At 59.0% G+C, this 22816-nt stretch overlaps 3 protein-coding genes across 11 annotated transcripts in view; 2 read left to right on the top strand and 1 right to left on the bottom strand.

Moving 5' to 3' along the window:
• The first annotated feature begins 5929 nt into the window (after positions 1-5929).
• Positions 5930-7805, top strand: JUNB (JunB proto-oncogene, AP-1 transcription factor subunit). 2 transcript variants are annotated; one of them, XM_075998195.1, is made up of 2 exons: positions 5930-7141; positions 7560-7805. In XM_075998195.1, exons 1-2 carry the CDS (start codon positions 6245-6247, stop codon positions 7716-7718), a joined length of 1056 nt encoding a protein of 351 aa, XP_075854310.1. In that variant the 5' UTR covers positions 5930-6244; the 3' UTR covers positions 7719-7805. The 2 variants fall into 2 exon arrangements, with proteins under 2 accessions (XP_075854310.1, XP_012645904.1); XM_012790450.3 differs by having other exon boundaries at positions 5930-7805.
• Positions 7806-9896: 2091 nt separating this feature from the next.
• PRDX2 (peroxiredoxin 2) overlaps positions 9897-22816 on the bottom strand; it is a 146627-nt gene continuing 133707 nt past the window's right edge. For both annotated transcript variants that reach the window (XM_012790481.3, XM_075998093.1), the window contains exons 2-7: positions 12820-12881; positions 12241-12349; positions 11995-12148; positions 11275-11397; positions 11051-11181; positions 9897-10204 (exon numbers count right to left, since the gene is read on the bottom strand). In XM_012790481.3, the coding sequence (XP_012645935.2) occupies positions 10119-10204; positions 11051-11181; positions 11275-11397; positions 11995-12148; positions 12241-12349; positions 12820-12881 (665 nt within the window). In that variant the 3' untranslated portion in view covers positions 9897-10118. The remainder of the gene's footprint in view (positions 10205-11050; positions 11182-11274; positions 11398-11994; positions 12149-12240; positions 12350-12819; positions 12882-22816) is intronic.
• On the top strand, positions 12411-20940 carry LOC105885513 (ribonuclease H2 subunit A). 7 transcript variants are annotated; one of them, XM_075998086.1, is made up of 10 exons: positions 12424-12571; positions 14370-14503; positions 15941-16090; positions 16285-16356; positions 16489-16615; positions 16717-16804; positions 19004-19141; positions 19254-19341; positions 19756-19879; positions 19996-20940. In XM_075998086.1, the coding sequence occupies exons 3-10, from the start codon at positions 15964-15966 to the stop codon at positions 20132-20134; spliced, it is 903 nt and encodes a 300-aa protein (XP_075854201.1). In that variant the 5' UTR covers positions 12424-12571; positions 14370-14503; positions 15941-15963; the 3' UTR covers positions 20135-20940. The 7 variants fall into 7 exon arrangements, with proteins under 7 accessions (XP_075854203.1, XP_075854202.1, XP_075854201.1 ...); XM_020284033.2 differs by having other exon boundaries at positions 12427-12752; positions 14370-14575; XM_020284032.2 differs by lacking the exon at positions 12424-12571 and adding an exon at positions 13060-13245 and having other exon boundaries at positions 14312-14575; positions 19815-19879.

Here is a 22816-nt window from a genome sequence, read left to right as displayed (position 1 = left end):
GCAGGGATAAATTAACTCAGTACACAGGCAAACAGTCACACTGACAAACAGTGAAATTGACATTCAGGTGAGGAGGCAGAAACAATGGGAGGCTCACACCAAGACAAGCATGACAGGCCAGGAACACACGGGCAAGACAGACACAGAGAACTATGTGTCAGACACAAGCAGACAACACAGGCAGACAGACTCAGAGAGGAGGTACAGTCACTTTTGGCATGGGCACCCTGAGGGCCACACGAGAGAAGACAACATACATACACACACACACACACACACACACACACACACACACACACACAAGATCCTCAATTCAAGAAGATACTCAAGGCCAGGCACGGTGGCTCACTCCTGTAATCCTAGCACTCTGGGAGGCCGAGGCCGGCGGATTGCTCGAGGTCAGGAGTTCGAAACCAGCCTGAGCAAAAACGAGACCCCCTGTCTCTACTATAAATAGAAAGAAATTAATTGGCCGACTAAAAATATATTAAAAAAATTAGCCTGGCATGGTGGTGCATGCCTGTAAGTCCCAGCTACTTGGGAGGCTGAGGCAGGAGGATCGCTTGAGCCCAGGAGGTTGGAGGTTGCTGTGAGCTAGGCTGATGCCATGGCACTCACTCTAGCCTGGGCAACAAAGCGAGACTCTGTCTCAAAAAAAAAAAGAAAAGAAGACACTTGAGGCACGAGACAAACATAAACCCATGCACAGAGAAGACAGGTCCATACCACGACAGCCCAGGCACTCCCCCACCACTGCTGCACGCACATCGGAGATGTTCCAGGGGACACCAAGATGGGCTACCTCCCCAGGAACACGGACCTGCCGGACCTGCCAACAGACTGGGCAGATGCGAGCAGACAGACTGACACAGTCACAGACGGGACCTGGCCAGACAGTCACACCCAGCACAGAAAGGCACGGACAGGCCACAGTGGGGTATTCATAAACACATCGGCGCAGACGCCGAGAACCTGTTGACACTTGCACGCATATACACGGGGACCAGCCACAGACCACACACACACACAGAGGTCAGCCACAAATCTCTCTGTCTCACACACGCGCACACACACACGCACACACACACCAAACGAGACACAGATCTCTCTCTTTCTCTCTCTCTCTCTCTCTCACACACACACACAGAGACCAGTCACAGATTATATACACACATACATGCAGACCAGCCACAGATCTGGCACACGTGCAAACATACATGCACACTAGACACAAATAGGGTAGCCGCGTGAACTCCAAAACAACCTTCGTGCACATGCATGTAGGTGACACATGCAACCAGTCCCATAGGTCACACACACACAACATAACAGAACCTTCCACAGACAGGCCCTATACCCCCTGCACGGTTGGGCCAACACATGGACATAGGGCCGGTGACAGGCCTCATGCACAACGACACACCCTGACAGGCCAGCCGCACACTTGCTCCCTGGCCCTTGCTGAGGTTCTGTGGGGCAGTGGGCTCTGCAGCCTGTCTCTGCCACCCCCCCTAGATCCAGGCGCTTCCCCAAACATCATCCCCACTTCCCTCCCTCCCTCCCTCCCTGGTCTTTGTCACTTCCCCTAGGAGGCCCAGCTCAGCAGCCTCAGCTCCTGCTGGGGTGTGGGCCTGCTTTCTCATTGGGTTCCCCAGGGTCCCCCGTGATGCTCAGGCCCCCCAAGCCTGCACCAGCAGTGGCAGGGACAGAGCAGCTTCCTGGGAAACTCCCCCCATGCCCAGCTGAGTCAGCCTGGACAGAGAAAGAATCTCTCCTTCCTGCTTCCAAGAAAACCCAACAGCTTCCTCTCCAGGAGAGGGGGTGAGGGACCCCCAAACCACAGAGGTGGGGGAGGGAGGTGGCGGGCAGGCCAGGAGTTCCTGGGGGGAGGGCTCCTGTGACTCTCAGCCTCTTCCTGCCCAGCCGCCAGTCCACACCCAGGGGCAGGGACGCAGGAGGCTGGGTGCTGGGACTTGTGGGTTCTCGCCCCGGCCTGCCCACTGGCTGACTCATGGGCAGCCCCCGGCCCAATTTCCTAGTGAGGGCCCCACCGGTCAGTGGGGCTAGCAGGGAGAGGGGGGCCACCAGGCTATTTATAAGAAGGAGAAGTCCCTCATGCCAAGGCCAAAAGCCCCAAATAGACCTGCCGGTGGGGGTGGGTGAACTTCCTCCTTAGCCTGCCCCTAGGCTCTGGCCCTGGGGTGTCGGGGAAGCCTGGGCAGTACTCAGGTGCCAGTCCTTGTGCTCAGGCCAGGCAGGGGAGGGGGCTACCTTCACACTCTCCTCACCTGGCAGGCCTGGCGCCAGTGGGGCTGCGTGAGGGGGTGGTGCCCAGGCCACAAGGGTGAGACTGGCAGGGGCCTGGAACCGGCTGTACCAGCTTGGCTGGGCCCCCGCCCTCCCTGGCTGGCCCAATCCCCACCCCCTGCTCAAACACCCATGCAGAGTGCATGGATGGCCCCCACTCTGACATGCTGGCCTGCCCACAAAGACCAGCGCCCTCTCCCTGTGCCCAACTCCATCCTCCCCCCATTAGAGACCCTTCGTGAAAGGGCCTGCAGAACTTGGCATGCAGTTGGTACCACATAAATGCCTGTCTGGTTGTGATTACCCACAACATCGTGGCCAAAGCTCTGGAGCCAGGCAGCTGGGGTTATACCTTGATTCTAGCACTTGTAGCTTTGGGACACCAGGCAAGTTCCTTAATCTCCTCTGCTTCAGTTTCTCATCTGTTAAATGGGTATCCAAGCTGGGCACAGTGGCCCATGCATGCCTGTAATCCCAGCACTCTGGGAGGCTGAGACAGGAGGATCACTTGAGGCCAGAGATCAGGATCAGCCTGAGCAACATAGCAAGCCCCTGTCTCTACCCCCCTAAAAAATGGGTATCTAAATAGCATGCATTTTGCCAGATTGTTCAAAGCAGCCAATGACCTATTTTATGTAAAGCACTTAGAAGAGAGGCCAACGGTGGGCGCCCTGTAAGTGTTAGCTATTAAAATAATAATTATTATTTCTCAGCCTGTCTGCCTATCTTAAGTGTCTCTGAGTCTCACTGTCTGCATGACGCTAACCCTGCACCCATTTGTCTCTCTGGGCATCTCTCCCTGCCGTGACCCCTTGCCACCACACACCCACTCTTCTTTAGTCTGTCCTCGACCCTCTCTGGGCCTCCCCTGTGGCACGGCCAGCCTGGGCACTGGCCAGGGCTGAGTCACTGTGGCCTCCTGGCCCTTGGGACCTGCAAGTTGTCGACCCAAGGTGCTGCCCTCAGGCCTGTCCTGCCCAGCCCCCCAACGCTGCCCGCTGCGCCCCCGCGGGGCCCAGCCAGATGTCAGCTGCAGTTATTAGCCTGGGCGGGAGACACAGGCCTGGCAGCGTGCCCGCCAGACTCAGCGGCCTCCGGAATCTCCCTTGAGCCTCGGGCGGGGGAGGAGAGCCACTCAAGCAAGGGGAAGAGGGGAGGGGGCATTTAGGGGTCACAAGGACCCTCCAAAGGCGGGACACCCCCAGCTTCTCCTGGGATCTTCCTCCACTAGCCCACTGCTGTGCTGGACTTCCCCCTGCCCCCACATAGCTCGGTTTCTTTCTTGACTGTTTCGTTTTCTTTCTCTCCTCCACACTTGGTGAGCTCTGTGCTGCCTCACAGAGCCTGGCCCTCAGCCTTTCTCTACCCTAAAGAAACGTCCATCTTCCGAGAAGACAGAGGCCTGGGAAGCTGCATGAGAGAGACAGAGACTGGGCTTCTCACCTTTGGCTCTAGTGGCTCATACCCAAACTGCTTGGAAGTCCCACCTTAAGTCTAACTGGAAACCTCACCATGTAAATCTCCATCTAGCCCTTCCTGGGGAAGGGGATCTGGGTTCCCTCATATTCTCCTCTTGGACTTTCAGGTCCCTCTGACTGGGGGGAGGGAAGCCCTCAGACGGGGAGACGCTCTGGGAAGGGAGGAGGAGTCCCTTCTAGGTATGGTCCACGGGACCCTCAGACTAACAGGGGAGTGTGGCCCCTGATCTACAAGAGTGAGGGAGAGGTGCCCCCAGTCCCCAGGGGTGTGGGGGAAGGAGCCCCAGACCTCCTGGTAGAGGGAAGGGCACCCCGCCCCAGGGAGGAGGCAGCGCCGTGCCAGCCCGCTCAGGCGCCGGGGGTGCCTGGAGGCATCGGCCCGCCCTCTCCGCACCCCGTCGGGCCAGGGGCGAAGTCCGACCCAGGCCCGCGGGCAGGCGGGGACCTGCCAGGCTGGGTCGGGCCGGGCCGGGCCTGGCAGGACGCAGCCCCAGCGCAGCAGGGTGGGGCCGGGCCAGGAGGCCGTGGGGGCCCTGGGGGCCTCAGGGGCGGCGGCCGCCGGGGCTGGTCGGGACTAGCCGTCCGGGGGCCCGGGCGCGCCCAGGGACCTGGCAGATACTCCTGCTCCCGGCTCCTGGCTCCTGGCCCCAGGGCAGCGCTGGGCCCACCCCTTCCTGTGCCCTAATATGGGCGTCGGGGAGAGACTCCAGGGGCCGCCCCGCCCCCAGTCCTGCCTGCGGGCTCCCGCCTGTCGCCATGGCGACCGGCGGCTGCGTCCCCCTCAGTTCGGCCAATGGAACAGTCCCCGTGCTCCCTGCTTTTGTGGTCCCCTGCGGGCGCGGCGGGCGGAACCACTGCTGGGGAGGTGGCTGGAGGCCTCTGTCGCTGGGCTGGCTGGACGCGCCCGCGCCTCCGCGGGGTCGCACCGTCAGGTTCCTCTTTAGAGGCGCAGGATGCAGCCGGGCCCAGGGCGGGGCGCGCGGTCCTATAGGATCCAAGTGACGGAGACAGGGCCGGGCTCCTTCCCCCGGGGCTGTTGCCACACTTCCTGCCTCGGTGCTCTTTCCTCAGCCTGTTTCTAAGGAAGGGAGTGGAGTTGGGCGACCGCACCCCGGCCGGCCGTCGGGCTGGGTCCAGACTCCAGGAGAGCAAGCCCAGGGTCACTAGGAGGCGGTTCTGAGATGGGGGACAGAGTATACAGGTGCCTAGGGAGTCACTCTCGAGGGTGAGCTCTAGTCACAGAGGACACTGTCGTCCGGGTCCCCGGGGTCTTCAAAGCCCCCTCCTCACGTGTCTCAACCGGGTCCCCTCCTGTCATTGTCCTCAGCTCTGTGTGCTCCGACCCGACCCTTCTAACTCTCCTTCATCCGGGCTTCGCAGATGACCCTGGTGATCCCCAACCTCTGACAGATGTCCCCATCTTCTACCCCACATATTTAGTGTGACCAATGCCCCCCGGGACACGCACTTTGTGCACATCTAGATCTCTCCAACTCCCTCTTCCCACTTAGGGGGGAACGCTCAGACTCCCATGGACTCTGGCGCCCTGTTTATTTCTTGCATAATGGTCCCGTAGCCCCGCCCCCTGAACCCTTTTGATCTCTCCCCTCCTCCCTCCTTTGAAAATTCTGGTCCCTCAACCCCCGTGTGCCCGGGACCCCCAGTCAATCCATGGGTCAGGTGTCTCCTTACCCCCTCCCTGTTTACCCTGCTTAAGAATCTATTTCCTGCTTTTGGGGGTCTTCCGGTGTCCTGTCAGTCCGTCTGCCCCTCTCGCACACGCAGGGTCCTCAGGCCCTTCCGTGGACACCCTGGGATCATTTATTTCCTCACTCGCTCTGTGCCAGGTCCTGGAATCCATCCTAGTGTACTCTAGGGGACTCATCACCCTCCCGGAAACCCCTAACCCTTGTGCCTCGGGACCCCCAGAACCTCATTCCACGCGTACCCCGGGGTCTCCGGTGCCCCTCCCCCTGCAGCCCTGCCGAGCTACTGGGCCCGTGGCCGCTGTTTACAAGGACACGCGCTTCCTGACAGTGACGCGAGCCGCCTCCTCCCCTTCCCCACGCTCGAGGAGGGGGGCGCGGGGGCCCGGCTCCGGCGACGGCCAATAGGAGCGCACTTCCGCAGCTGACAAGCGCCGTATAAAGGCGTGTGGCTCGGGCTGAGCGGCAGGGACCTTGAGGGCGGCCAGGCCAGCATCGGAGCCAGCTGGGAGTGGGGAGCAGGGGGAAGCGACACCGAGAAACGAGCGCGCCAGAGAGGGCGAAAGGGGCTCAGGAAGCCGGACACATCCTTCGCGCACAGCCGCCGACTGGCTGCTCCCAGCCGGTGCCAGCCCCCGGGAACGCGCGACCAGACACCCAGTCCCGCCACCGCCGGGGACAGCGCGCCACTCGCCGCAGCGAGGCCCGGGGCGGCCTCGCAGGGACTCTCCCCGGACCGCCTGGGCCGCCCGGATGTGCACTAAAATGGAACAGCCCTTCTACCACGACGACTCATACCCAGCGGCGGGATACGGCCGGGCCCCTGGCGGCCTCTCTCTACACGACTACAAACTCCTGAAACCGAGCCTGGCGCTCAACCTGGCCGACCCCTACCGGAGTCTCAAGGCGCCCGGGGCGCGGGGCCCCGGCCCGGAGGGCACCGGTGGCAGCAGCTACTTTTCCGGTCAGGGCTCGGACACCGGCGCGTCTCTCAAGCTCGCCTCCTCGGAGCTGGAGCGCCTGATCGTCCCCAACAGCAACGGCGTGATCACCACGACGCCCACACCCCCGGGACAGTACTTTTACCCTCGCGGGGGCGGCAGCGGCGGAGGCGCAGGGGGCGCAGGGGGCGGCGTCACCGAGGAGCAGGAGGGCTTTGCTGACGGCTTTGTCAAAGCCCTGGACGACCTGCACAAGATGAACCACGTGACACCCCCCAACGTGTCCCTGGGCGCCAGCGGGGGACCCCCGGCCGGGCCCGGGGGCGTCTACGCCGGCCCGGAGCCGCCTCCCGTCTACACCAACCTCAGCAGCTACTCCTCAGCCTCTGCGTCCTCCGGAGGCGCCGGAGCTGCCGTCGGGACCGGGAGCTCGTACCCGACGGCCACCATCAGCTACCTCCCGCACGCACCGCCCTTCGCCGGCGGCCACCCGGCGCAGCTGGGCTTGGGCCGCAGCGCCTCCGCCTTCAAGGAGGAACCGCAGACGGTGCCAGAGGCGCGCAGTCGCGACGCCACGCCGCCCGTGTCCCCCATCAACATGGAAGACCAGGAGCGCATCAAAGTGGAGCGCAAGCGGCTGCGGAACCGGCTGGCGGCCACTAAGTGCCGGAAGCGGAAGCTGGAGCGCATCGCGCGCCTGGAGGACAAGGTGAAGACGCTCAAGGCCGAGAACGCCGGGCTGTCGAGTACTGCCGGCCTCCTCCGGGAGCAGGTGGCCCAGCTCAAACAGAAGGTCATGACCCACGTCAGCAACGGCTGCCAGCTGCTGCTCGCGGTCAAGGGACATGCCTTCTGAGCGCCTACCCCCGCCCTGACGGACACCCCCAGCCTGGACGGCTGGGCGCACGCCTCCCACTGGGGGCGAGGGGGCAGGCGGCGGGCACCCGCCCCGGGGCCTGGGGGCGCCGCAAACCACACTGGACTCCGGCCCGTCCGCTCTGCGCCCAGTCCTTCCACCTCGACGTTTACAAGTCCCCCGTCCCACGTTTTTTTGTATGTTTTTTTTTTTTTTCTGCTGGAAACAGACTAGATTCATATTGAATATAATATATTTGTGTATTTAACAGGGAGAGGAGGAGGGGGCGATCGCGGCGGAGCTGGCCCCGCCGCCCTGGTACTCAAGCCCGCGGGGACATTGGGGAGGGGACCCCCGCCCCCTGCCCTCCCCCTCTGCACCGTACTGTGGAGAAGAAACACGCACTTGGTCTCTAAAGAGTTTATTTTAAGATGTGTTTGTGTGTGTGTGTGTGTTTGTTGTTCTGACTTTTTATTGAATCTATTTAAGTAAAAAAAAAAAAATGGTTCTTTATTAATTTCTGTTGTCTTTTTTTCCAAGCCGGGAGGGCGGAGGGAGGAGAGCCCCAGGCTACCCCCACCTCACTGCTGTTGGTGGCTCCCTCCTGTGCGTGTCCCCTGTCCCCCACCCTCGCCAGCTCTGCCTAGGCATCTCCTGGCCCCAGCCCGGGAGTCCAACCCTCCCCGTGTCCCCCGGTCTCCCGGGTTGGAAGGTCCCCGCGCGGGACCGGGTCCAGCCGCTCAGTAACCGGGGGCGAGGGGCGAGCAGGGTGCCCGGGGCGAGGCGCGAGTGCGCAGGCGCGGCCCCGCCCCGCCGCGCGCGCAGGGGCTTTCCCCGCTGACGCAGCGGAAGCGCTGCCCTTATATGGGCCGATTCTGCCCAGTGACGCGCCCGCGGTCTCTGGGCAGATTCCGGGAATCCCCTCCCCCGCTCTGCCGGGCAGGGCCGCGGCGCCGGGAAGGGGGTTGGGATTTTCCCGGGCGGGCGGCTGCCCGGGCCCGGAAAGCCCCAGGCCTGGGTCCAGAGCGCCCGAGGTGGGCGGGCCGCGCTCCTGGGCCCCGGGAGCCACCCCCTGCCGCCCCCAACGGGCTGGCGCCCGGGCCCGCCGCGCCCACGCCCCCTCCGTCTGCCCGGCCGGGGAGGAGGGTGGCGGCTGCCTCCGCGTCGTTGCCGGCGACGCCGTCCCCCCAGCCCCCGCCAGGAAGGGCGGCGCCCGCCTGCCAAGTTTCCCTCCCGGGTGCCAGGCCAGGCCGAGAGCGGGGCGGCTGCCAGGTCTGGTCCTGCTGGGGCAGCCGCCGGGCGCCGCCGCCGCCCTCGCGCGGGCCCCCTCCCCGGAGCTGGGGCGCGGGGAGCCCTCGGAGGGAGCGGCGGGGAAAAGCAGGCGGGGATGCCAGGCCGCGGCGGCGGGTGGAACAGACACTTATAAGATACTGAGCTCCCAGGCCCTGGAGACGCAGCCCCGGCCAGGCGGACAGACGCTGAGCAGCAGACGTGACTCTCAAGCAAGCGGAGGTGGTAGTGACGGGGCGGGGGGCAGGCTGCCCTGCAGAGCGGCCTGGGACCTACGTCTGCGACGGAGGCCGCTGGCTTTCCGACAGCCTTGGAGGAGCGGGGCCTTAAGAAAATCCTGGTAGCCGCGTTCTGGCTGCGGGAAGGGCACCTGCAGGGTTCCTGTGGCCAGAACAAGATCTACCTGGGAAAGAACAGCAAGGAGCCAGTGTGCCTGGAAAGGGAGTGAACCACACCCGGGTGGATGAGGTCACCAGAGACCACGCGGGGGCCTCGGGGAGGAGTGTACATTAAATTCCGAGGGAGATGAGTGAGGTTAGGGGGTATTAGGTTGGGTGGGAGTATTAATGGGGGGAGGGGTCTTGTGGATTAAATGAGCATAGGAGCCCCGACTGGGGAAGGAAGTAGGATTCAGAGTGGCAAAGCCACTTGCCTGGACAGATATAGTATCAAACTGCACCCCTGGGACCCCTGCCTTGCTCTGGACACCTGCCTCCCAGCCTAACCCTCGCACCCCAGGGGCAGACAGGCGGCCCTTCCAGCCTGGGGTGGGGCAGTGCTCACAACAGGGACTATGCACGTAGCTCACACCCCCTCTGATCCTGCTTAGGGGCTGGGTTTCCACCCTCTTCCCTGTAAGACTGGACTCAGCTGGGTTCCTTCCAGCCCCAGGAAGCCATCCTAGTAACTGCGGACCTACAGGGGCTGGGCCCCGAACCTCGCATACTTTATCTCCTTTAACTTGCATGGTGATCTTGAGGGTTTGTAATCTATTCCCATTTTACCGTTGCAGAGATCCGTGGATGATCCACAGGTCTTAAATGGCACTGGAACCCGGGCTGGCCGATGGCAAGATGTGGGCGCTACCTTGCACGGCCAGGCTTCAAGATGTAAGACATCCTGGGACTTGCTCCCTGCAAGGGGCAAACAGCACCCCTTCCCTTGGAAACCTCGCTCAGGCATGAGAAGAGGAAGCAGTGAGCACGGGGCAAGGCCGCCACCTTGTGGCGAAGATATGTAACTAACAGGATCAGTTTCCCAAGCCGGAGCTAGGAGTCGGGGAGGATGCCAGGACAGAGCACGCAGACACAGACTCACATTTGTTCCTAATACTTTATTGGTTACCTTTAGGTCTGTGCCAGGCTGGGTGGAGTCACTATTCCCCTGCTCCTAGGTAGGGGCATGAGAAGACCTTGGCCTAGCCCTCCAGGGATTGTGGAATTTGGAGGGTCAGGTCTGGCCTTTCCTGGGTCAGCACAGGGCACCCAGGTAGGGGCACACCTGGGGGCCGAGAGCACAAGACCACTATCCGTCTACCAGCCTAGTTGTGTTTGGAGAAGTACTCCTTGCTGTCATCCACGTTGGGCTTGATCGTGTCGCTGCCAGGCTTCCAGCCAGCGGGACAGACTGTGGGAAGACACAGCCCCAAAGTCAAGGTGAGGGGATGAACAGAGGGAAAACAAGAGCCTGAGTTGCAGAAGAGAAAGCTGCGAGCAAGTGGTCCAGGCCCAAGAACTTGCATATTGAAAGAAGCTTCTAAGCCTAGCTGTAGTATTCCTTCAATTTTTTCTTTCTTCTTTTATTTATTTATTTATTTTTGAGACAGGATCTATCTCTCTTTTGCCTGGGCTACTGTGCAGTGGTGTCATCATAGCTCACTGCAACCTCAAACCCCTGGATCCTCCTGCCTCAGCCTCCTGCGTAGCTGGGACTACAGGTTCATGCCACCACGCCCAGCTAATTTTTCTCATTTTTGTAGAAATGGGGTCTCCCTATATTGTCCAGGCTTGGACTTGAACTCCTGGCTTCAAGTGATCCTCCTTCCTTGGTCTCCCAAAGTGCTGAGACTACAGGTGTGAGCCACTGTGCCCCACGATCCTTCAGTTTCTTTTTGGATCCTTTAATCCTGCCTTTCTCCCTCACCCCCAGCCCTGCTGGACTCTGAGAGCGCGGTTAGGCTCTCTCCCCAACATGAGAACATATCCTGACCAGACTAACATTATTCAAGCCTGACTTGGGACATGACATCTCAGATGGCTTCTTTGGATCTCTTGTTCCCTCCCAGCTCCCCAACCCTTGCGTTGGGGTATCTCCCCCCACCAGACCAGAAACTTCCTGCAGTCAAGGCTCTGAGCTGAGTCTTCCTTGGGGCCCTGACACCCACCCCGGGTAGTAGTGGCAGGCAGTGACTGTCCCCATTAGCAACAGAGTGTGTGTCTGTGTGAACCCTCGTGAACGCATGGATCTGCTCACCTTCCCCATGCTCGTCGGTGTATTGGAAGGCCTGGACCAGCCGCAGGGCCTCGTCCACGGAGCGCCCCACAGGCAGATCGTTAATAGTGATCTGACGAAGGACACCCTTGCCGTCGATAATGAAGAGACCCCTGAAGAGGTGAGCATTCGCATGAGGAGCTGGGAGCCAGGCAAGGGAGCACCAACCACCCACCGCCAGCCACAGGGCCGGGGCCCCACAGTACCTGTAGGCAATGCCTTCATCATCTTTCAGTACGCCGTAGTCGTGAGACAAGCTTCTAGACACATCAGCAAGCAGGGGGATGTTCAGGGGGCCCAGGCCTCCCTCCTTCCGGGGGGTGTTGATCCTGGTGGTGGGGGAGACTGGGTTGGGACTTCAGAGATGCCTGGCTCCGCAGGGTTTTTCCCCTTGCAGGCCCGAGTATGATAAGGACTGGAGGCGAGAGATAGGCTCTTCCTAGTAGGGCTCTGGAAGCCCCACCCTGGGGTGGGTGCAGGGGCTGTTTCCCCGCAGCTGGGAAGGCTAATCTTGAGAGCTAACGCTCCAGCTAAGTAAGGAGCTTCACAGGCGCTGGTGACCACCAGGATCACTCAGGAGGCGGCTGCGTTAGGCTCCCCATCCTCATCTAGCTGCCTCCTGGGGCCCAGCCCTTCATGACCACGAACCAGAGTTTCTGCCTCTGTCAAGTAGGGCGACACTGCCCTGGGAACCAAGTAAGATAAAGCAACTGCAACTCTATGGCCAAGCAACATAGTTACCAAATGCTAATTACTGTCATTATGGTTGGGACTCGGGTGTCAGTGTTTCCATTATTTTCGAGCCGAGGGAGGGAGGCCCAGAGGTGGAGCAGTGGCTGGCCTCCAGGCCACACAGCTCAGACCCCACGGAGGAGGACTTAGCTGCTCCTTCCCTAATTCCCTCCCTCCCTGGGCCCTCCTCATACCAAGCCAGGTGGGTGAACTGGGAGTCCACAGAGACCCCCAGCACTTCGCAGCCCAGCTTGTGGAAGTCCTCAGCGTGATCGCTGAAAGCGATGATCTCCGTGGGGCACACAAAAGTGAAGTCCAGCGGGTAGAAAAAGAGGACCACGTACTTCCCTGGGGAGAGGGGAATGGAGCAGTAGGTAGGACCCAGCCCCTCTGGCTCGTGGGCCCCGCCCTCACCTGGGCCCCCTCCGGGCCGCCCTCACCTTCGTAGTCCGAGAGCTTCACCTCCTTAAAGGCGCCATCCACCACGGCGGTGGCTTTGAAGTCAGGGGCGCGCTTGCCGATTTGCGCTTTGCAGGTCATAACTGGAAGCTGAGACCCCCGCCCGGTCAGTGCGGGGAGCAAAGACCTTTTGTTCTCCCTTCCCAAGGTCACGCTGCGTAACGGGCCTGGTTACTGAGGCAGAATGGCGGAGGCGACACCACTAACCCTCACCCTCCCGGGTACCAGGTCTGCGCGGCCCAGAGGCCGCCAGAGACCCGCCCTCCTGCACAGAGCACCAGTGACCCAGCCGCTGCCACCGGCATCCCATTAGTGAGTCGGCGGGAGCGTGGTGGCGCAAGCCCCCAGTCCGGGAGAGAGCGAGGGCCCCCGCGAGCAGGGGGCGGGGAGCCGGGCGATCAGGCCTGTGCGCTCAGGCGCTGGCCTCGGTTTCCCCCTGAAGGACAAAGGAGGCCACTGCGGCGGATGGAAAACAAAGGCGGCCAGCGATGAGGTCAGGATAGGGCTGGAACTGCTCGAAGGGCGGTCCCCCCAGCCAAGTGCACCGGGGGTGTCCATACCTGCGTGGGTAAAGGCCTGACGCACGGACGACCAGACGCGTGGACCCGCGTTCTCAGCGCCCAGTGCGCCCTGGGCCGCCCAGGCTTTTATGCGCGGCCCGAACCAAGACGCGCAGGGCGCGGGGGGGAGGGGAAGCGGAGCGGCCGGGTCCATGCGTCTGCGGGCGGCGGGGGGAGACGCACAGCTGCGGGCCGCGACCACGGCACCGGCCCGGGGGTGTTGCGCGGGCGCCGCGCGACTTTGCCCTGGAGCGCGTTGGGGGCGGTTGGAGTCGGGCATGGCCCGGGGCCAGGCGGCGGGGCTGCTGCTGCCTCCGTTGCTCCTGCTGCTGGAGACCGCAGCCCAGGTCTCCACGGACTACCAGTACTTCGGCCCGCGGGGCGAGGGCGACACCTGGGAGCAGCTGGGGCAGCAGCATCAAAAGGGTAACCGCAAGTGGCGGGGAAGGCGCTCGGTGCCTGGCTTCCCCAGCTGGCTGGAAACAGATCCTCCTCTAGGGGGACTTCAAATCTCCGCCCAGCTCCGCACTGCGCGGCCCCCCCTTGGGCTGGTTCCTTTTCTCTTAGGCTCAATTTATTACTCATCTATAAACTGAAAAACACTCTGCCTTTAAGCTGCTCACGGGGGTTGGGGGGACAGGGGGCGTGGGCCCGCAATAAACACCGCAGGGGACATATCCATAAACTCACGAACAGATGCTAGGAAGGGCAGAGACAGCAAGAAGGGGAGAGGTGAGCTTGCAAAGTGGGAGAGGCCAGGCCAGAGAAGATAGGTAACCGGTGCAGCAGGAATGACAAGCAAAATGCCCAAATGAAAAGATCTGGGGAGACAGCGTCCCAGGGAGAGAGAACAGCAAGTGCCAAGGCCAAAAGGCTCGACAGAGGAATGGAATAAAACCAGTGAGGTGTGGTGGACACCTGAAGAAGTAGGGTGTCAGGTGTCAGTGATTTATGAGGACCACGGAGTTAGGATAAGACTTGTCCCATCGGGAAATAGGAGAGATTCAAAAGAGCTCTGGGTAGGGCCTCCAATAAGCGCTCAATAAGTTGTAGCTGCTTCAAAAGTGATCCTAATAATTGCTTTTGTTCTACATGCTAGCACTGCGCTAGAGGATTTCAGTACCTTCATTATGTTAATCTTGTCATTTGGCCCTGCTGGTCAGATGGCTCCGTGTCTGCCGGATAGGCCCATGGCCACGCCCCCGAAGGCAGGAGACTACTTCGGATGGTGGGCACCAAGGGTGCTGTACCCCACTCCCGACTGGGCAGGCTGGCATAGATTAGAAGTGTCAGTTTGCAGTCCCTCTGGGCCACGCACCAGACGTGTGGCGGTGGAAGGGTGCCTTGCTTTCTCTAGATCGGTTTCCCCACCTGAGAGTAAGGAAAAGATTAAATGGGATAATTTATGGCAGTGTGCTTGGTACAGAGGCAAAGTTGAGCCAATATGAGCTGCGGTTATTTGTTAGTAACTTTGTCTTTTTCTCTCCCTTAGAGGAAGGGGAGGTAGGGTCCCCTCCATGTGGATCTTCCTCTAGGCTCTCTATTCCTAGACGTGGAGGAATCCATCCTTGGCCCGTGGGGAAAGTGGCGCTGTCTCTGTTACCTGGGCAAGCAGGAGCGCAGCCGGGAGGTGCTGGGCACAGCGCCGGACCCGGTGTTCATGGAGCACGAGAACCTGGTCCAGGTACGGCCCTGTCGGCAACGAGACTGTCCATCCTGCAAGCCAGTCGACTGCGGCTGGAGGCTCTGAGGCCAGGTGAGGGGGTGCAGAGTAGGCAGGGCCGGGCAGGCTGGCACCTCTGGGGCCAAGGGGTGGGGATGGGTATGGGGTAGGTATGGGAAAGGGAGAACTGGGGCTCTAAGTCTAGGAGTTGAGACTGGTGTTGGTGGGGGAGACTGAGTCAGGAGAGGTGAGCCCCTCTGATATCTGGGGATAAAGGAGGGGGCAGGTGGCTGGGTTTGGTGGCTCACGCCTGTAATCCCAGCACTCTGGGAGACCGAGGCCGGAGGATCGCTCGAGGTCAGGAGTTCAAGACCAGCCTGAACAAGAGCGAGACCCCATCTCTACTAAAAATAGAAAGAAATTAGCTGGACAACTAAAATATAGAAAAATACTAGCTGGGCATGGTGCTGGTGCATGCCTGTAGTCCCAGCTACTGGGGAGGCTGAGGCAGAAAGATTGCTTAAGCCCAGGAGTTTGAGGTTGCTGTGAGCTAGGCTGACGCCTCGGCACTCTAGTCCTGGCAACAAAGCGAGAAGGAGGGAGGAGGAAATGAGAAGAACCGGGACCCTGAGGGAGGGGGCATGAGTCTGGTGAGTGGCTGGAACCCAAAGGCTGGAACTTGGGCCCCTCTGAATCCAGGGAATAGGAGAGGTGCGACAGAGTAGTGGAAGCGCCTAGGAGGCGTGAGCACCGGGAAGATAGGGGACAGTGGGAGAAGGGCGTAGGGGTGGGGATGGGGACATGAAACTTGAGATGACAGGAATGAGCTGCGTGGTGAGTGAAGACCACTGGGGGTGGGGGAGGCTTGGCCCAAATGAGAGAGAGGGTAGGAAGCGGTGATCCTGGTGGGGCTGGGGGCTCCCAGGGAGCGGCCAGGGGAGGGAGTTGGGGCCCTGAGCCCAGTGGAAGCGGGGATACCTAGTCCAGGGGGCTTGGAATGTGTGGAGGGACAGGGACCGCGAGTAAAGGGCCTGAAATCCAGGTGGCCAACGGGGACCCAGTGATGCGGGGACCAGTGTTCTGGGAGTGTAGTGATATTTGACCTTCTAGGCTCCCCCTAGAGCTGCTGGATCTTGGAGGGCTAACCCTCAGTTTCCCCTTTAATATCCTCTCTTCCCACCAGCCTCGGCGGGCGGGGCCCCAGAGGCCCCGGGGTGGAGCTTGCAGGACGACCCCGCCCACCCGGTTGCGCAGAGGCGGCCTTCGGCGGCAGCCCCTACGGACTACAGGTCCCAGGAGGCCGCGCGGCAGCAGCGTCGGCGTCGGCTGCGCAAACGACGAGGGCGCCGGGAGCGTCGGGGGCGTGTCCCGCCCGCTGATTGGTTGGGAGCGGGCGCCGCCGCGGGGCCCGCGGAAAACGCGTCCGGCGTCCTGCTCTTGCGGCCCTTGTTCCTGCAGCTGGTGGCGGCGGCGGAGGAGGCATGGATCTCAGCGAGCTGGAGAGAGACAATACAGGCCGGTGTCGCCTGAGCTCGCCTGTGCCCGCGGTGTGCCGCAAGGAGCCTTGCGTCCTGGGCGTCGACGAAGCGGGCCGGGGCCCGGTGCTGGGTGCGTCCCCCGGCCGGGGAGGGGGCGGGGCGTGGTAAGGGGGATGCAGGCTGCACTGGCGGGAGAGGCAGGATTGCACCGGACCCGGGGGGCGGGGAGTTAGTGGTGATGGCCATGGCTTCAGGGATGGCAGCTGTTATGAGCTTACCTGGTTAAACCCCCACCCCCGGAAATTTGACACCCCTCCTCTCCAGGACCCATGGTCTACGCCATCTGTTACTGCCCCCTGTCCCGCCTGGCAGATCTGGAGGCCCTGAAGGTGGCAGGTGAGCCCGGGGTGTACGTCTGGGCAAGGGGTTCCTGGGCATGTGCATGGGCCGGTGAGAGCTGGAGGGGGCAGGGCAGGAGTCGGGAGAACTAGCTTGCACCCCTTCCTTCTCTCCCAACCCTCCTCCCAGACTCAAAGACCCTGTCGGAGAGCGAGCGGGACAGGCTCTTTGCGAAAATGGAGGAGGACGGGGACTTTGTGGGCTGGGCACTGGACGTGCTGTCTCCGAACCTCATCTCTACCAGCATGCTTGGGCGGTGAGGGGTCCCTGAAGGGGCTGGGGGGAGGGGCAGCCAGCATGGGCTTGTCAGGCTCTGTGCTTCCAATGGGGTTAACTGGGCTTTGTTCCCCACCACAGGGTCAAATACAACCTAAACTCCCTGTCCCATGATACAGCCACAGGGCTGATACAGTATGCGTTGGACCAGGGCGTGAAAATCTCCCAGGTGAGCTTACTGTTGGGTTGCCCCCATTTGATCACCTCAGGATAAAATGGCCAAAATATGTAATGAGCAGATTCAGACTGAGATTCCTCTGGACACATATTCATTGCTGCTGTTGACTTCCAACTCCTGTTCTTGTCCTGAATATGAGGCCCACCCAGGACTATGGTGCAGCCCCCAGCCCCATCTCCATCTAATCTCCTTATCCTAAAGCTCAGTGTCGTGAACAAATCTCTCATCTGTCCACTTGACCACAACCTCTGTCCTAGCCCAGGGCCCCCTCCTGCCCCTCCCTGGATGCCTTCTCAGCTTCCTGGCTTGTCCCCCACCTCCAGTCCCCTCCCCTCAATCTGTTCCACACTCAGCAGCAGACAGTCGTCTTTTTGAAATGTAAATCTTGACATTTAATTTTCCAATCACGGCAGATTTTCACAGTGGAAATTAAATTGGGAAGATTCGCAGTTAGATGGGTGAGAACGAGATTAAATTACCAGAGGAAAACATAAATCCATGTTGCATCCTGTGCTCAGAGGCAAAGAACAGGACGTATTGAGAGAGGAGGAGACATAAACTTGAGATAGGATTGCAGCAGAGGCGGCCTTTTTGAGGAGGTGGCCGAGGCCCAGGCTTGGATGTAGAGTTGGTGACATGGTAACTGGAGCAGACAGACAAGGGCCCCCACCTTGCTGGTAAACAAAAAGGTGATTTCTTTTTTTTTTTTTTTTTTTGAGACAGGGTCTCACTTTGTTGCCTAGGCTAGAGTGAGTGGCGTGGCATCAGCCTAGCTCACAGCAACCTCAAACTCCTGGGCTCAAGCAATCCTTCTGCCTCAGCCTCCCAAGTAGCTGGGACTACAAGCATGCGCCACCATACCCGGCTCATTTTTTCTAAATATATTAGTTGGCCAATTAATTTCTTTCTATTTATAGTAGAGATGGGGTCTGGCTCTTGCTCAGGCTGGTTTCGAACTCCTGACCTCAATCAATCCGCCCACCTGGGCCTCCCAGAGTGCTAGGATTACAGGCGTGAGCCACCGTGCCCAGCCAAAAAAGGTGATTTCTGAAAACAGTAACTGTTGTAGAGACACCACTTGGCCCCAGCAGTTCCTTGACCTCATTTCTCTGCTCCAGCCTTGGGCCTTTGTACTTCTGTCCAGCATCGTCACTGTAGTCCCCACTCAGGGGCTTTGTACTGGCTGTCCCCCCTGCATGGAGCACCCTATCCCAGCTCTCCTCCATACGGTTCATTTCCTCACCTCTTTCAAGCCTTTATTCAAATGTCACCACCTCACAGAGACCTTACCTGAACCTTCGTCAGCACTGTTTAAAATTAGGAGCCAGGCACTGTGGCTCACATCTGTAGTCCCAGCTACCAGGAGACTGAAGCGGGAGGATTGCTTCAACCCAGGAGTTCAAGGCTGCAGTGAGCTATGATCATGCCACTGCACTCCAGCCTGGGTGACAGAGGGGAGACCCTGTCTCTTGATATAAATAAATAAAATGAAATAAAATTAGAACGCCTCCCAGTTCCACCCTATTCTTTCTGATCCTTTTTCTTGGCTGGGACCTCACCAAGGTTTCCACTCCACGCATGATGGCAGGCATTTTTGTCTGGTGTGTTTGCTGTCTTGTCCTTGGCACCTAGAGTGGCATCTGGCATGCAGGACGTGCTGAATAAGTGTAGAATGGATGCAGGATGACCAGGGAAAGCCTCTGTGGGAGGTGACATATGAGCTGAGACCTTTGATAGAAGGATCCAGCCTGGGCCCGAGCTGTGGGAAGAGCATTCCAGGTAACAAGTGCCAAACCTGTGAGCCCAGATCATTGGCACAGTTGTTTCTCTCTCTCTCTCTCTCTCTCTTTTTTTTTGAGACAGATTCTCACTTTGTTGCCCAGGTTAGAGTGCCATGGCGTCAGCCTAGCTCACAGCAACCTCAAACTCCTGGGCTCAAGCGATCCTCCTGCCTCAGCCTCCCGAGTAGCTGGGACTACAGGCATGCGCCACCACGCCCGGCTAATTTTCCTATATGTATTAGTTGGCCAATTAATTTCTTTCTATTTATAGTAGAGACGGGGTCTCGCTCTTGCTCAGGCTGGTTTTGAACTCCTGACCTCGAGCAATCTGCCCGCCTCGGCCTCCCAGAGCGTGGCACAGTTGTTTCTCTAGATGTTTGTTGAATGGATATGTTTGTCCCTGTGGCAGGTGTTTGTGGACACCGTGGGGATGCCAGAAACATACCAGGACCGGCTGCAGCAGCGCTTTCCTGGAATCACGGTGACAGTCAAGGCCAAAGCAGACGCCCTCTACCCCGTGGTCAGTGCCGCCAGCATCTGTGCCAAGGTCAGCCCTTTTCTTCCCTCTGGCCACCGCCAGCTCCCTGCATCCCCCTGGGCAGGGGACAGACGTGGCTGCCGTGGAGGAGGGAGACTCCAAGTGCCCATCCTGCCCCCAGGTGGCCCGAGACCAGGCCGTGAGGAACTGGCAGTTTCTGGAAACACTGCAGGACTTCGATGCGGATTATGGCTCAGGCTACCCCAATGGTGAGCGGCGGGCAGTCCCGCCTGCCTGGGGAGCTGCCCTGAGACAGACCGTGGTGATAACATTGACGTGGCCAGGGCTGAGCTCACTTCTGAGGTTTTCAGACTTGTTCTGGTCACAGCAAGGGACTGAAAGCCAAGGCGGGCATCTGTCCATTTGTTAAGGGGAAGGGGGCAGGAATGAAAGGCACTCACTGGCATCTGGTGGCCTCAGCTCAGAGGCAGTCTCCTTCAGCTGCACTTTGAGCAACTGTTGGCCAGGTGAAGAGTGGGAGGGACCTGCTTGTGCAAAGGTCCTGGGGCAGGAAGGTGCCTCAGACAGCAGGAAGTATCTCGAGTACTCAGGAGAAGTGTGGTGAGGAGCTTGGGGGTTATGGTGTGGTTCAGGGGCTGTCACCATTGCCCACCCCACCCCAGATCCCAAGACAAAAGCGTGGTTGAGGAAACACGTGGAACCTGTCTTCGGCTTCCCGCAGTTTGTCCGGTTCAGTTGGCGCACAGCCCAGGCCATCCTGGAGAAGGAGGCAGAAAGTGTTACGTGGTAGGTGTCCCGAGGGTGCCGTGGGGAGGGAGGGAGGCCGGGGCTCCGCCCTGCCTGGGAGGGCCTCACCCACCGGAAGTGGCAGTGTCCTGGTCAATGTCGGTTCTTTTCCACAGGGAGGACTCCACAGCAGGGGATCAGGAGGGCACTGGGAGGATCACCTCCTACTTCCTCAGTGAAGGTCCCAGAACCCGCCACCATGCTCCCCACCGATATTTCCTGGAGCGTGGCCTGGAGCCAGCCACCACCCTCTAGGAGCCAGCCTGTACTCCCTCCACCTGCCCCCCTGCAGGTGATTAAAGGTGTTTCAGGAGAACCAAAAATAGAAGCTGTACTTGGGGGCAGAGGTGGGATGGGAGCACGCTCTGCACCTGGACCCAGCTACTGCCTTTTGGAACCTAAACAGAGTGGGCATTGGTTAAGTGATTTGATTTGGTTTGCTTTTTGAAATATGTGACATATTTATATGGCACAACATTAGAGAGATGGGAGGATCAGTTGAGGCTAGAAGTTCAAGACCAGCTGGGCAACATAGTGAGACCCTTACCCTGTCTCGTACAAAAAATTTTTAAACATTAGCCGGGCATGGTGGCATGAGAGTGTAGTCCCAGCTACTTCGGAGGCTGAGGTAGGAGGATCACTTGAGCCCAGGAGTTTGAGGCTACAGTGAGCTATGATCGCATCACTGCACTCCAGCCTGGGCGACAGAGGGAGACTCCTTTCTAAAATAAATAAAACCAGCACTCTGGGAGGCCGAGGCAGGCGGGTCGCTCAAGGTCAGGAGTTTGAAACCAGCCTGAGCAAGAGCGAGACCCTGTCTCTACTATAAATTAAAAAAAAAGAAATTAATTGGCCAACTAAAATATATATAGAAAAAATTAGCCAGGCATGGTGGCGCATGCCTGTAGTCCCAACTACCCGGGAGGCTGAGGCAGGAGGATCGCTTGAGACCAGGAGTTTGAGGTTGCTGTGAGCCAGGCTGACGCCACGACGCTCACTCTAGCCTGGGCAACAAAGTGAGACTCTGTCTCAAAAAAATAAAATAAAATAAATAAAACCTGCTTATTGAGGGTTTCAAACGTTCACTTCTGCTCTCAGAACAGCCCTGGAGAGGGGCGATTCTTCCAAATGTCTCTGATTCATTCCTCTCTGCCCACCTGCTGGTCCTGTCTCCCGGGAGCACCTTACCTCCAATCTCGCGTTCCGAGTCCTGTTCCCAAGAGGCAGGCAAGAGTGTCAGGGGGATGGACCTCTCCTCGCTTATACCCCTCCGTGGCTCTCACACTCCTTATCCCCAAGTTCAGGTGCCTTCACCTGGGGGTCCAAGGTCTTCCATGATCAGACCCCATTTCCCAAGCTCAGCCCCAGGCTTGCTGGGCAGCTTGGAGTTCCCCAAACATGAAAATCTCTACTTGGCCACAACTTGATCATCTGTCTGGAGAGCCTTCAAATAACTTGCCTCACTTTTCTTCCTTGACTGCTTCTCCTTGTCACAACAACACAGTCTATGACATCAGTAATACAGAACGTAACATCGTCCACAACAAACAATGGATGGTGTCTACGCGTATTAATGATCAGTGAGTGTTAATGATGTGCCATGCTCTCTAAGCATTTTATCTGACATCCCTCCCATGAAGAGGAGTCTACAGTTTCTCCCCTTGAATGTGAGCTGGCTTTGGTGACTCACTGTAGTGCATAGAAAGCAGAGATGTGACACTGACTGCCAAGGTTAAGTCATCAGAGGTGAGAGAACTTAAACCTGGCCTGCTCTCTTAGGATACTTCCTTTGGAAGCCAGCTGCTATATTGTGAGGAAGGAGAGGCCACATTAGTCATTCTGGCCAGTAGCCCTAGCTGAAGTTCAAGGTAACAACTAGTGCCAGCTGAGCACCGTGGCTCATGCCTGTAATCCTGGCATTCTGGGAGGCCGAGGCAGGAGGATTGCTTGAGCTCAGGAGTTCTAGACCAGCTTAAGCAAGTGCGAGACGCAATCTCTAATAAAAATAGGAAAATAAGCCAGGTGTGGTGGCATGTGCTTGTAGTCCTGGCTACTTGGAAGACTGAGGCAGGGGGATCACTTGAGCCCAGGAGTTTGAGGTTGCAATGAGCTGTGATGATGCCACTGCACTCTACCCAGGGAGACAAAGTGAGACAGCCTCCCAGAGTGCCAGGATTACAAGCATGAGCCACCATTCCCAGGCCACATCTCTGTTTATCTTTGATTTCCTGCCTGGTACTCATACCCCTCCACTGGTTTCAACACCTAACTTTCCTGGGGTGGGGGTGAGGGACTCCCACCAGGCCAACCTGGAACCTTTGCTGCCTTTGGGGGTAAATGGGCACATTTTAACTGCTGGAATCATGGATTTACTAGTCTATCTTTGCTACTGTGGGGATATACTATCCCAGAGTATAGCAATAAAAAGAAACGGATTTCTAACATCATACAAGCACCTAGATACAGCCATTCCTGAAGCTTGGTCACTGTTCTGGCTAAAGGCACTTTGAACTGGGCTTTTCTCTGGCAGCTAAGAGAAGACTGTGACTCCCCCAGTGCAGCACTTCTTACGCAGTTCCATCTTCCCTGAGGACAGGGAATGGGCCTGATCTGTTTATCTCCATGTCATGCATGAGACACAGGAGACACCTTGCTCTATTGAACAGAACTGAAAGGGACATTGGTTCTGTTTTACAGGTGGGGAAACTGAGACCCTCCTGGGGCCTGTGGACAGAAGAAGGATTAAGAGCAGTGTGCATAACAAGTCCTGAATCTGAGTCCAGTTCTTTGCATTAGGTGCGTTAGGTCTTGGAGTGGGGTGTGGGAGAAGAGGAAGAGAGGGAGGAAGGAAGGAAGGGGGTACCTTCTGTCAGACGTCTTTGGACCTGCTTACTCAGAAGGGAACGCCATGAGTGTGTCTTGAAGTGTATATAAGTC

The sequence above is a fragment of the Microcebus murinus genome, chromosome 27 (genome assembly GCF_040939455.1).
Source record: "Microcebus murinus isolate Inina chromosome 27, M.murinus_Inina_mat1.0, whole genome shotgun sequence".
NCBI classification, from domain to species: Eukaryota; Metazoa; Chordata; class Mammalia; order Primates; family Cheirogaleidae; genus Microcebus; species Microcebus murinus.
This window is presented reverse-complemented; position numbering and strand designations above follow the sequence as displayed.